Here is a 14,391-nt window from a genome sequence, read left to right as displayed (position 1 = left end):
TTGTGCAAGTCAACTGGAGCGGTTTTTTGTACTTCAGTGTGTACTGTGTGATTACCTATTGTATCCAAATGAGTATCAGGTTTTTTAAAAACCCAGCTACTCACAATGTTTTGAATGTTTGCAATCATGCCTGTGTTTTATTATGAAGAATACTTGAATTGCCACATGAATGAAGTAGGTTTGGATTGTATTCGGCAGTATTTGCAAAGAAATCAGTATATTGTCAATCTATACAGTAAGTAAAAGGAGTTTTTTAACAAAATCAAACATGAAAATGCATTCATTTCAGGTGAGGGTGGCAAGAATTCAACAAATAGAGAAGGACATTCTTCGTATACGACAGCTCCTACAATCACAAGCAGCTGAAGCAGAGGTTAGTGAGCGATTACTTGCCTTCTTTCGATTATGGTATGTAGCTTTCTCTAAAAAAATACCCAAATTATTTGAACAAAGTGGTAGGCAGGATTATTTCCATCAGCTAGTGATGTCACAGCTAACCTAGTCAATATATGTAGGCTGTTACTTGTTATTCCTGAAAGCGGAATACTTGGGTTAATATTCATGCTGCTCTTGAACTTTAATCACTAATGACATACCAGTTAAACTTTTAACTTGAAATTTCAGTAAAAATGCCAAAATGCAATTTATTATAAAGACTGAGTCTTGGTTTTGGCAAATAATTACAACAATCAGTTGTACATGCCTTTCTAAATATGAATCTCTGATAAGCATCTTCATGGTTTCCTTATCTTTTAAGGGAGTTAAGATTTAAAAAAGGATGAATACAGCTTCTATCAGACTTCATTATAGAAGTCTAGCATATTTTTAGTGTTTAAGTACTGGGTTCTATATTAAGAAATGCAAGGTAATGTTTCCTGTAAATTATAAAGTCCATGGTAGTAATTGCCATTAGCAAAACCTGCTCTTACAGTGGAAATTCATACAAGGTCAACTCCATTTCTTGTAGTGGTAAGTTAAATATAAATTGTATGTTGGACCTGAATATGTTATGTTTTTTCCTCATCCAAAATAACTACTGTGAAAGCTCAGAACGGCATTTGGATTACTAAGGGATGTATATTTTTCCATTTTGAAAAATAATGGTTTCATAGTTCCAGGATTTGGAGGGAAACTTGTTTTGTAAGTGAAGCAGACAGTAATATGTATAATTAAATCTGCCTGGTCTTTTGACATATTAGCCAGTCCTGGCATTTATACTCATTGATGAGACCCTCCCTGAGGCTTCTGCTCTCCAGGCTGAATAGTCTGAGCTCTCTCAGCCTTTCCTCACAGGAGGGATGCTCCAGTCCTTTAAGCATCATTGTGGTGCTCAAAGTAAGTCATGCTCCAGTAAGTCCTTATCTTTATTGTACTGGAGAGGCAAAGGGGCAAAGTACTCCAGGTACAGCCTCACCAGCTGGGTAGAGAGGAAGGGTCACCTCCTTCAACCTGCTGGCAACATGCTACCTAATGCAGTCCAGAATACTGTTGGGCTTCTTGCCACAAGGGTCAGTTGCTAGCTTGTTCAGCTTGTCCACAAGGACTTCCAGGTCCTATTCTTTCCAGCTGGGTAGCCCCCAGCATGTACTGGTGCCCAGCGTTGTCCCTCCCTGGCGCAGGACTTGGCACTTCCCCTTGTTGAACTACATGAGATTCTCATCAGCCCATTTCTTCAGCCTGTTCAGGTCCGTCTGAAAGGTGACTGAACCATATGGTGTATTGGCTTCTCCCCTGTTTTTTGTCATTGCAAATTTGGTAAGGGTGCACTGTGTCCCAGTATCCAGGTCAAAAATGAAGATGTTGAACAATACTGGTCCCAATATTGACCACTGCGGTACCTCAGTAGTGACTTGCCGCCAACTTTACTTTGTACTAATGGTCACAACCCTCCAGTGCCCAGCTGTTCCACCAGTTTTCAGTCCACATCGCTGTCCTGTTAGCCAACCCACACATTGTCAGCTTGTCTGTGATAATGCTATGGGAGACAGTGTTTGAGGCTTACTGAAGTTGATGCAGAAAACATGCCTCACCCACCAAGTAGTCATCTCATTGTGGAAGTGTCAAGCCTGACTGCCCCTTTCTAAAACCCTGCTGACTGCTCCCAGTCACCACCTTCTCTTTCACATGTTTGGGAATGCTTGCAGGAGGATTTCCTCCATCACCTTCAGTCACCAGGGATGGAGGTGGTGCTGATTAGCCGGTAGTTCGCTTGCTATTCCTGAAGACAGTGACATTTGCTCTCCTCCAGTGTTACGGAATCTCTCCCTGCTGCCATGACCATTCATTAGTGGCCTTGCAATGGCATCATCCCTGTCTGTCAGCACCCATGTGTGCCACCCATTAAACCATTAGGACTTAACCTATGTCCAGTTTGCTTAAGCTCTCCCTAACCTGGTGACTCCCCACCAAGGGTGAATTGTCTTTGCTCCAGACTTTCCTTCTGGTTTTGGGGACCTGGATTCCTGAAGGGTGTTGTTATTGGTAAAGACTGAGGCAAAGAAGGCACTGAGTACTTTGGCCTTTTCTGTGTCCTTTGTTATCAGGTTCCCTTCCTGATTCAGCAGAAGGCCCACATTTTCCCTAGTGTTCCTTTTGCTATTCATGTACTTATGGAGTCCTTGTTGCTCTTCAGATCCTTGCATGATTTGGCAGCAAGTCTTTGTTCCTCAGTCATCTGACCCCACTTCTGCCTCTTGTACTCTTCCTTTTAACGCCCAAGTTCAGTTAGGAGCTTCTTACTTACCCATACAAACTTCCTACTACCCTAGCTGTGTTTCCTACTTGTTGGGGTGGACCTTTCTTTTGCTTAGAGGAGGTGATTCCTGAATGTTAGCCAGCTGTCCTGCACCCCTTTTCTCTGCAGGGCTGTATCCCCTGGGATTCTTCTAAGCAGGTACCTGAAGAGATTGAAATCAGCTCTTCTGCAGTGCAGGTCTGTGGTCCTGGTTTTTTGCCTTTCTCCCTTCTCTTAGGATCCTGAATCCTACTATCTTGTGGTCACTGTAGCCAAGGCTGCTTCAAACTTTCATGTCCTTGACCAGTTCTTCCTTTTTTTTTAAGTATCAGGTCCAGCACAATACCTCTCCTTCTTCACTGCTCAGTCACCTGTGTCAGGAAGTTGTCATCAGAGCCTCAAGAAATCTCCTAGAATATTTCATCCTATTGTTGCCCCTCCAGCAGATACCAGGGAGGCTGAAATTCTCCACGAGGCCTGTGCATATGAGGCTTCCTCCAGTTGTTCGGAAAGGGTCTCATCCGTTTCATTTTCCTGATCAGGAAGTCTTTTAGCAGACATCTACTACAACAGCACCACTGTTGGTCTGCCTGCTAATCTTTACCCATAAGCTCTTGCCTGACTCCAGACTTCTCCTGACCTCAGGGATGGCTCCACACACTCTAGCTGCTGTCTTTTGTAACGGACAACTCCCTCTTCTCGTCTTAAAATTATGGAGTTATTTAGCTTGGAAAAGACCTTTAAGATCAAGTCCAGCTGTAAACCTAATGCTGCCAAGTCCCAGTAAACCATGTCCTGAAGTGCCACATCTAAATCCCTTTTGAACGCCTCCAGGGATGCTGAGTCAGCCACTTCCCTGGGCAGCCTGTTCCAATGCTTGACCGCCCTTTCAGTGGAGAAATTTTTCCTGATACCTGATTTAAACCTCCTCTGGTACAACCTGAGGCCATTTCATCTTGTTCTGTAGCTTGCTACTTGGGAAAAGACTGACACTCACTGTCTACAACCTCCTTTCAGGTAGCTACAGAGAGCAATAAGGTCTCCCCTTAGCCCTTCCCAGCCTGTCCTTCCTAAAATGTCTGTATTCCTCAATTGCAGCCTTCCAGTCACATGAATTATCCCACCACATCTCCACAATCCCAGAGAGGTCATAGCCCTGTGGCTGCACACACTTTTAACTCCTCCTTGTTCCCCATGCAGCGTGCATCAGTGTAGAGGCATGCCAGAGAGACAGCCAAGCACGCCAATTCCCCAGAACATGCTTGAGAGCTTTCCCCACAAGGCTGTTCTGCTTCCCTTATTCCTTATAGGCCTGTGCTCAAGGGGATTCTACTTCGTCTGAATTGTGTGGATTGCCTTTGTGTTCCTACCAACCAGGGTACTCGTCTTGCCTGCCCTATCCCCAGCTTTCTTACTTGGTTGTTGAGGAATTGCTCTGTATACCATCATTTCTAGTTTAAAACACCCCCTACCTAATTGGCCAGCCTCTCAACAGGTATTTTTGCCTCATTTAGTCAGACAGATCACGTCCCTAGTGTGTTTATCTCTGATGAAAAAAAACCTCTGTATTTTGGATTCATGTAAGCTCAAGGACTCAGAACAGCATTGAGGTGCAGCTACAGAATTAAAGAAGTTTTTGGTTTAGTTCTTCACTTCTTTCATCAATTTATTTGGCTGATGGATACTTGGAAATTCTAATAAATCAAAATTTTGTTGTGGTGTGTCTTACTTGTAAAGTGTCTTAATGGCAGGTTGTATAGTTACATATGTGTTTTAAGACAGAGTTACCAGGGTGCTGGTGGTAAAGGAGGCACTCATTACACACTTACTAATACTTCACAGTGTGTTTTAATAATTTCTAAAGGATGGCCATCTCCTATGGAAGACAGCTGGCTCTAATTCTGAAATTGCCTGCTGGCAAGGAGGGAAGGTAGTAGCAGTGAAAATGCAGAGTCCATATAACTGAAAAATACAAACATGAGGCATTCGTTTTATTTTTATACTGTGCCTGGTATAGTGGTAACCAAATTGAATGTGCTTCTTAAGTTTATAGTAGTAACAACAATAATAAATACCATAGCTTGTCTGCTGAATACAGTTGGTCCCTGTGGTGATGCCATTCACTGTGGAATCCAAGTGCAGTATGTCTTGGGGGACAATATCTGGTCTTACTGTGCACCATAAAAATAGCTTTTGGAAATCAGTGAGCACAGAAAATTTTGGCACATGTTTCTAAGGTTTGGCAAATTACTAAGTCTTGTAAATTATACTGGAAAACGTTGGAAGTAGTGTACCTACAGTGATGGTGCCTTCAAATTTTATGGACTTCTGTTAGTTATTTTGCAAGATTTTTCGTAATGAAGTCTGAAATCTACCATCTACTGTAGAGTTAGACCCCTCCAAAGAGAATTTTTCGCTGTCAGGTACAAACATGACATTACATAAAAGGAAAAAGCAAATTCTTGGCACGTGTTTCACCTAGGAGCTTCAATTTGTTATACTGGTACAGGCCTTTCTTTCATAGTATCTGTCATCTGAAATATGTGAAGTATTTTCAATGGGCAGTGTTGCTGTAGATAAAATGTAAGGGGTTCATTTTGTACAGAGATTATGCTCAGCAAGCTTTAAACTTCAAAGTGTGATGGACAGAACTTTTCTCAAGGATTTGACTCACTAGACTTTTTTTTTTCTCTTTGACTCAACCGCAGCAAAATCGTTTCAACCCTACGGTTTCTTATTTTGGTTGTTGTGTTGTTCTTTGTCTTACCTTCTTTCTTATACCAGTATGTGTTATCTGTAGTTTTCAGTATACAGAAAATAATAGAGTAGTTGACTATTGGGGAAAAAAAACCCCAGTGGTTTATGCATAAAAGAGTTTCCTCATAAATACACAAGGAGCTGCTTTGGCAACTCATGTTGACAAAGTATTAGATACATTTTTTTTTTTTAATTTATTGCCATAGCAATAATTAATACAAATTTTAAAAATAATCATAATTATTGTCATAGCAAAAACAATCAAGGCCTACTATGCTTGCAGATGCCATAAAATAGCTAGAGATTTATCATTTGTCTACTAGTAAATACAGGGAAATCAATAATTAACAAGTGATAATTAGTGTTGACTTCAGAAACACTTAAAGAATAGTGGCAAACAAGGTGGGAGCAGCAGCTCTATCTTCCTGTAATAGACGTGTGGCTTTCCACCATTTCGATGCAAAAGCATCAATTTCTCAATTGTCATACTCCATTGGAGTGACTTTTGTAGTGTGATGCCAGAATACATGAATCATAGGGGGCTCTAAAATAAGCCTCTGCAAAAATCACGCTTTAGAATAGATGATGCTGTTGAACCCAGGGGACCTGTTTGCCATTCTCTAGCTGCTGTACCTTGTGGAGGTTGTAGAGTCTGCTGCTGCTTTTGGGCTTTGGTTCTTTGCTGATGTGGTTGTAATTTATGTATTTTCATCCACATGTCCTATGTTCAGTGTTAGAAGGTAATGTGAAGAGGGGGCATACTTGCAGGGGTTATGTTGTATTTACAACCACTGATCCACAGTCTGACAGATGGACACTAATTTATTTACAGTCATGCTATATCTATACAAAACCACATTTTAATCGCACATACGTGTGTTGATACATGTTGGTTTTATATTTTATATAATATGCATATATAATAAATATTTTTTCATACTTGTTCAACATAAATTAATACATCTATAATAAATATCTATTTATATAAAGAATCATTTTTCAGTAAATACCTGCTGTCTGCCACCTGTGTTATTGTTAACTCCTTTGGGCCAGTCTGCATGAAGGGAAAGCTTCTTGCTTCAAATTACTTGAGTAGCTGAAGTGGTAAAAACTGTTCACTGTGGACTTGCAGATTTGACATTCAAGCCCAGCTGATGACTCCTGTGACAGTAACATGTGTGCCTGTTGTGAGTGCGTACTACGTTTAAAGTTAGATAAGTGCTACTAGTAACTGTTAAAAATTGCCTTACGTTTATAAATTCATTTGGGTGTTATGTTGACTACTTTGTGTATTGGGGTATTTTTGAGAGTGCCTGGGGAGAATGGGAAGCCACTTCATTCATAAACAGCACGTAGCAAACAAAATAATGTGAACGGGAGAAGGACAGAGTGTCGAGAAGAGCAGAAGCTTTTCTTGTCAGGGAATGAAATCTCTGTGTTTGTACTCTAGATGCATCAAAACTAATAGATACACCATCATCACCACCCAAAAAAAACTGCTGCAAACCCAGGAGTGTTCTTGGAAGAGTAGTAGTATTCCCCTTCAGGTGACCAAATGGGTCAGAGCCCAGCTAATGAACAGTTCAGCTTTTTGCCTCTAGGTACCTTGAATACTACTTTCTTCATGGGATTGAAAATTACTGTCACTTAATGACTGGAAAATTCTGTCCTGAGTTGTACTGGAGGCTTGAGATCTAGAATTTGTCAAACTCATGATTACACTGTATTTGAGAGTGAAAGTACCATGAGGCAGGGTTTCAGCATATCGTACATTACACTTTATTCAGCGTGTAGTATGGCACAGCCTGGTCTTAAATGAGTCTGCACGCTTATTTGGGAGCCATGATTTCTTTAGTTCTTGTATAATCGTCAATAACAATACCATTTCATACACAATGGCAGAGATGGCGAGTTATAAAATTGCAAATCACATTTGAAAGCATAGTGACACTGTCTCTCCTAAAATATTTTGTGAGTTTTGCTTTATGGGTTATTCAGTTTCCATAACTGAACATATAATATGAAGAAAAATGTTACCCATTGTTTATTTCAGTTGTCTCACGTTACTACTTTGTCCAATACTGCTGTGTTCTTTGATGTATCTTATTGCTAATTAAACTGTATAATTCCATTCTTTAAGTTTATCCCTGAATTACCGCATCACATGTATTTACTTAGTTACTGGTTTCTGAAATACTGTTCGTTAAATACTTTATGGGTTTGAGACTCCAGTGTCTTTATATGAACAAAATAGTAAGCCAGTGATACTTTACGAGTTTGATCACCCAGTAACTAAAGAAGTTTCATTGTACATACATTGATGAAAAGTATGTTTCTGCTCAAAGTTAAAAGAGAAATTTCCATAAAGCAAGGCGAGGCAGACTATGCTGTCATAAGCTGTACTGCTTAAGAACATTGCAGAGCTGCATAGAAACTGAATTGAATATACCAAGTGTTAAACAAATTAATTGAGAGGGATACAAGAGTGTTGTATGTTAAGGTGGCAGCCTCTGAGTCTGAAAATAAGGTTTGGCATCAGAACTAATACTTTGAGAATAACCGTTGTTCAGAGGTAAGGTGATACTCAACTCCAGCCTTCAAGCCCCTTCCATGGACAGGATTATCTATGTCTTTCTGAAAATCTGAAATATTTAAACACATTAATAGATAATATTGGATACTTCGCACAGTTCATTAGCACTGCTTGCTAATTCTATTTGCTTTATGAAAAAACTGTGTAAAGGCCAGATTTTTGTGTTGATCACACTATCCCTGTCAGCAGCAGGGACACCATTTTTAATTTTCGCATACATGTATAGAAAACTGGGTTTCCTGAAGGAACTGAAAAAAGGAACAGCTAACCAGATCAGTTGAGTTTGTTTTGATGAAATATCAGATGGATTAGTATCAGGTTATATAAATTTTACTGCATCCAAGTGGTTATTCCTGCACTGTTTGTCCTTAAAGTTTAGAAGGACTCTTACAGTAGAGATACTCTTCTGTTCATGCAGAAATTATTCATCTTTGAATGCAAAGCTTAATTGACCTGTGCTAGCTGTAGTCTGCAGTAAATGCACAGATCATGTGACAGTGCAGAGAAGACAGTTGTTTGTTCCAATTCTGTTACATTTCTGATAGCGATGTGAGCACAGCTGGTGGAAAATGGTGTTTCTGTGTGTCACAGCAAATCCTTTGTCTTGCAGGGCTATAATCCTCAGAGGACACGCTTCGCTTTCATCTTGCAGTTTTTCGAAGCTACTCAGCCTCAGCTGTTAATTTTTGAGGCTAAGGGTTATGAAATGCGAAGTATTGTTCAATGGCTTTGTGAGGTTGCGGCATTGATGCATTCACAGTCTAGAAAGCTTTCGATGGTAGAATGTACTTCTTTTCTTTATGTAATTTCATAAACTCTTACATTAACAGAGAACACCTCAAAGCAAGCATGATGCAGGTTCCCATGATACAGAAAGGCAGAATGAAGGTCAAGGAGCAGCAGAAATCAGTGTGGCCACTAGCAGTACCGGTCAGGTAAATTGATGATTTTGTTTGTTGATAGTATAATTAAATATTTTAAATGTACAATGGTTATGTATGAGTATAATATACCTTATGGTGTTTGTGTGCTTGCTCATTTTAAAAAGATACGTTTTTCTTCTTTGCATCTATATGTGAGAAATTTCTTGTATTTATTGGAAGGAAATCTTTAGTAAGATGAAGTATAAATATTTGATAATGCAGGGAGCATTTTTCTTTTGTTTGAATGATTAATGAGCCTAATGCTATGAAGGAGATAACTATAGAAAACATATTTTACTGCAGGTGAATTGTAATACTGGAAATATGGTTTAATTACGGGAAATTGTTCAGTTTTTCACCTTAGAAATTATCAATGAAATACCAGTGATTTTTTTTAAAATATAAGAGAACCAAATGGGAGGTTTGTTATTAATGTTACTTTAATATTTTTTTAGATAAAGCTTTGAAACAGTAGTATCTGAGGTAATCTGGAAGTGAGCTGAAATGCTTCTAAATAATCTTCTGTTGCTGTTGCTTTTATCAATGAAATACATTAGTGGAATATTTTGAGGGGTGCAGTACGCTCTTGCCTTTAAAACAAATATTTATCAAAATCTGACTTCTGTTTTTGGCTAAAAATACTCTGATTTATTAGTGATCATTCCTTTCATGATTTCGAACTATATCAGACATTCTCACCAGTAATTTGGGTTCTTAAAACTTCACACTACAAATTTAATATTTGAATTTATATGCAAAGTATTTTTGCTACTCCAGGGAAGTAGAATTATTTAAATATTTCTGAAAGTGTCTTGTACAAGAAGATTTATTAGAAAGATTTGTGGTTTGGCTAGAATATTTCACTTAAATAAACATTAAGCACAGCCCATAATTCTGCTTTTGAAGTATGTTTGATCACCATTTGAAATTAAATTCTATCAGGTGTATCTGAGCAATTGCTTGAGGCTTTGATTCTAATTCTTATGGCAGCTTTATTGTTTGGGAAGAAAATAGTTCAGTGCTGCTTTGAGGCTGAAAGCATAATGTATTTAAATAATTGATGCACTGTGGCTGCATCATCCATCTTTAGTGTATGAATCAGTTTTTTCTGGACAACGTATTTTCCAGGGAAGGAAGGAAGAAGGGTTTGTCATGTCTTGGCAGACCTATGCAAGTGGGAGATTAATTCATACTTCGTTTGAGGTCATGTGTTGAGGATTTGTGCGGTTTTGACTTTTGCCTCTTAAAAATGTGTACATCACATAGATTGCTTCCTCCTGGAGGTGGATAGAACCAGGGTGCTGAATCTGTGTTAAAACGGACATCTGGGCGTTATTTAGATTCAATGCAAGTCCAGACAGAGGAGGTTTAATGGATTAGGCGTAACATTTATTTCTGATAAACCAGCTCAATATACTTCAAGCAATCACTGTTCACTGGAGTGCATAAAGTTTCAACCAAATCATTCCGTTCTAATTGGTTTTGTAGTCATATAATCAATGTTAATTGAAATACTGCCAATTGAATCCAGGATTTTTCAGGATTATGCACAAAAGGTTATGTCCTCTTGTGCACCATCTTTCAGATGTCTTGTCTTTTCCATTATGCTCACTGTCCTGCTGCTAAAGTAAATTTTTTTCATACCTTTGTTATGCAAGTTTTGCAAAGGAATTCAGTGAGATTGAATATTTTGTTACGAAAATGTGCCACAAAATATGAAAATCACCTGACAGTAAATGGCAAGCATAGTAAAACAATGAGTGAAAGACAGTAAAACATAAAAGGAGAAAACAAGATGAAGTAGACAGGTAGGAGAACATTTTGTAAAAGAGGCTTCTACACAAGAAGGGTCCATGGAACATCTTGTCGTTTCCCATCTTCTCAGATGAATGGCTACACACCTGACACCAACTAGTTTGTTCACACCAGTCTTTGGGAGTCAGTAAGAAAACTTATTTACTCTTCATTTGGGCATCCTGGCATCCTCAAAGTAGCAAGGCCACATCATAGCTCTGAAGGAAATAGTTATCTGAATCAAAGCTGATACAGTTCTGGGGAAACAATAGGAAAATTATGCTATTTCTGTCTACACCATGGTGAATTTAATAGGTAGTGCTCCAAACTTAAGTCTTTTTTACTTTCTTGCGTGCAGTAACGTACTGAACTTAATGGAGAATTCTGGTGTGTTACATTGAACCTGTATTTCTTAAAATGTAGTTTGAGGTCAAGATGATACGAAGGGATTGCTTGGTGCAAAAATCTGGGAATTTGTTCCCATATTCTTAGCACTGCAGATCAAGTGACTGAGAAGACCCAATATAATTTTCATTCTAAGCTTTAACATTTTGAGTCATTAATAGAGAAAATAAGGGCTTTTTTTACATAGGAAATATATATTGGAATAAATTGTGTGAATTTAAATCACTCTTGTTATGCTCTTAGCATAATACTTACTCTGGAACATGCGTGAAATGTTCTGGATTCAAATGAGAGATGAGTATAATAATGTGTGTTTAAGTATTGCAGCATAACTAGAATTCTTTTCTGTCTAGACAAACACTACGTGAAGTTATTCCTATCTTTTACTTAGTCACTTTCAACTTCAAATTTAAAATGTTGAACTGTATGAACAGCAAATACTGAAAGAGGAATAGTCTTCTTTCTTCATGGTGCACCTACAAAAAACATAGGAATTATTTTGAAATTTCTTTCATACAGTTTTTTTCAGTGTTACATTTTTTATGGAAAAAAAAAAAAGATACACATTGATCCAGATAGTTTGAAAATGTTGTTTTGCAAATTAAGCTAATAATTTCATGAACAGGTTTTAGCTTTTGTAGAGGATCAACAAAAGACTGGTGACTACCTCAGCAAAACAGTTTTCTGATACTAAAAGTGTTCGCTACTTAAATGTATAGTGAGTGCAAGGGAGGGATGTAGTAAGGGAAACTGCACAGGTAAGAAGCGGAGAAAAAGAAAACAAGAACAAAGAAAGAAAAAAGGCAAAGAGTGGATGAAAGATCATAAAAGGCAAAATGTAAATACATCAAGTGGATTAAAAGAGTACAAAGAGGCTAATAACTGAGTCTTGCTAGTACAGGTAGGATCTTTCTATTTACAATTAATTTCTAGAAAAATACAGCAAATAGTCTCAGCATTATTTTATAGCTTTTCGTTAAAAATTAAATAGATTGATCCACTCATAATTTGGTTTTGATATGGACAAATCAAGTAGGGAGTTACCCCTTGTCTAGATGAATCTCTTTTTATTTGTTAGATCTTGCATACCTGGTTGTGTTCTGAAGAAGTACAGGCTTACTTCTATGCACTCCGTAATCTGACATAAAAGTTGTGGCTGCTTTTTTTCCCTTCTGCAAAAATTATAATTCGTTGTGCAAACCCCACTTCTCCTCCTTCTCGGTGAAAATAGTAATTATAAAATAATCCTATTGAAAATGCAATACTATTGAGACTTAATTTCAGGAAGAGAGGTTAATAAACCCCAGTCTAACAGTAACCTCTAAGTGGTGTCACAGCAGAGGACCTGACTTAGCAAAAGTTAAGTTGACGGTTCATGACTAAGTGTTGAAACTGAATCAGGCAGTAGTTGTTTTTTCACTCAGACTTTGTTTTATACTGAATTGTTGTTTAAATTTGTAGGGTTCTGCTGCTCGAATGGACCACGAGACAGCCAGTGTTATGAGCTCTAGTAACAACTATTCTGTTCCTCGTAGACTGACAAGTCACCTGGGTACCAAGGTAACCGAAGATTGCAAACCACAGGTCGCTAATGCTACATTTTTACTAATACAATAACCTCATTGTTTCTGCTAATAGTACTACTAATAGCTGAACAATCTATCCACGCATAGTAATTTTATGGAGTTAAAATTACAGAATATTTTTTTCACCTTTTAAAATATATGCAGAGAAATCCTTATTTTTTTAACTTGATCAGTTAAGAGTTGTTACGGTAAGGAAAAAATAATTGCTAGAAATTACAAGAGTATCTAAAAAGCTTGTGGTATTGATTTATAATCCATGATGAAAGCTAACGCTTATAAGAGCAGTTCTTTGAATACTTTTCCAGAGTCTAAATCCATGAAACAGATGCAATTGTTAAGGAATTGAATGGATGACAAAAAAACCCCAAAGTTATGTAAGCCCTTCAAGGTGATGAATACCTGTTCACAAAAGACTGTGCTCAAAGTATGTGCAGCGTGAAAAGAGAGGGGGTAGAAAAGGGGAAATCTGTAACACAAAATCGTGTTTATGAACCATTGAAGTTTATACTGCCTCTGGAATCGGCAGCAGTATAGACTATCGGTGTGCTGAGCACAGTCTTTTGGGAAGCAGATCCTGTTAGCTTGACATAGTATTAATTACTTAAAACAGCGTTACAATGTTGTAGTTTTGTACCTGCACTGTATGCAAGTTCCAAGTGGAGATGACATCAGCTAGTCTGTCTGTCTGCAAGTTTTCATTGCAAACTGTACAATTCCCAAAAGCTGCAAACAGGAGAGCCCTGCAGGTAGGGAAAGGGACTAAGTGTGAAAGGATACAGGCAAAGAAACAGGTTGAACTGAGTGTGCTGTGGGTGGGAAAAGCTGAATATTAATGCCAGAGAAGAAGGAAAAAGTGTTAGAGAATCATAATGGAGGAATGCATTTACAAACTTAGAAAGAGATGTGTCTGTGGGCAGTGTGTGTATACAGAGACACAAAGTTATTTTTTTAGGTTTTCCTATACTATTATTTGCTGCAAACTGAAGGCCAGATTTTGGTGGCTTCTTCAGCTTTATTCTCTGACAAAAACTTTAGCTTCCAAATCCAAATAATACTAGATTAAAGGTGCCACTGGAAATATCTGTCAAGAGGCATGCTTAAAGCAGACTCAATTCACTCTCCTTTAAGAATCCAAGTGGTTTGTTTTAATGCTATTATTTGATTTTCCCCAGTCAAGAAGACAGGATCTCCAAACTGGGATGATAGGCTGTCATAAAATTGGCTTCTTTCCAAGACTATTTCAGTGGATTTTGCATGTGATCATACAATTTCACATGTTAAGATTTCTATTGCTTCAGCAATCCCATACTGTTTAGAGAAGTACATGTTAACAAACCTGCTGCTTAGTCTAGCCATTGCTATCCAGTTTTTTTGTAACTTGGTATTTGTACTCATCTTCAGGTGCATTTGAATTGTCTCTGAAGAAACCAAATAAAATCATTCATTGGTCTGGTAACCAGTGCAAATATCTAGTTCCTACTGGAAAACTTTACCTAACAGTCCAAAAACTCATTCCTTCTTAAAAAAAAAAACCCACACACTGCTACTTTACAATTGCCTTTGATAGTTTCTTTATGTTGTGTTTTGATTTTGAATGTT

At 38.1% G+C, this 14,391-nt stretch overlaps 1 protein-coding gene across 2 annotated transcripts in view; it reads left to right on the top strand.

Annotated features, from left to right (window-relative positions):
- The window catches only part of APC (APC regulator of WNT signaling pathway), a 102,887-nt gene that overhangs the window by 66,621 nt on the left and 21,875 nt on the right, over positions 1 to 14,391 (top strand). Inside the window, exons 7-9 of one of the 2 annotated variants that reach the window (XM_056323799.1) lie at positions 290 to 373; positions 8,915 to 9,019; positions 12,668 to 12,766. In XM_056323799.1, coding sequence (XP_056179774.1) covers positions 290 to 373; positions 8,915 to 9,019; positions 12,668 to 12,766 — 288 coding nt within the window. Of the gene's footprint in view, positions 1 to 289; positions 374 to 8,914; positions 9,020 to 12,667; positions 12,791 to 14,391 lie in introns of both variants that reach the window. The other variant, XM_056323798.1, reaches the window with a different exon arrangement.

This window comes from Falco biarmicus, chromosome Z, assembly GCF_023638135.1.
Source record: "Falco biarmicus isolate bFalBia1 chromosome Z, bFalBia1.pri, whole genome shotgun sequence".
Classification (NCBI taxonomy): Eukaryota; Metazoa; Chordata; class Aves; order Falconiformes; family Falconidae; genus Falco; species Falco biarmicus.
The sequence above is the reverse complement of the archived record's forward strand: the minus strand, read 5'-3'. Positions and strand labels throughout refer to the sequence as shown.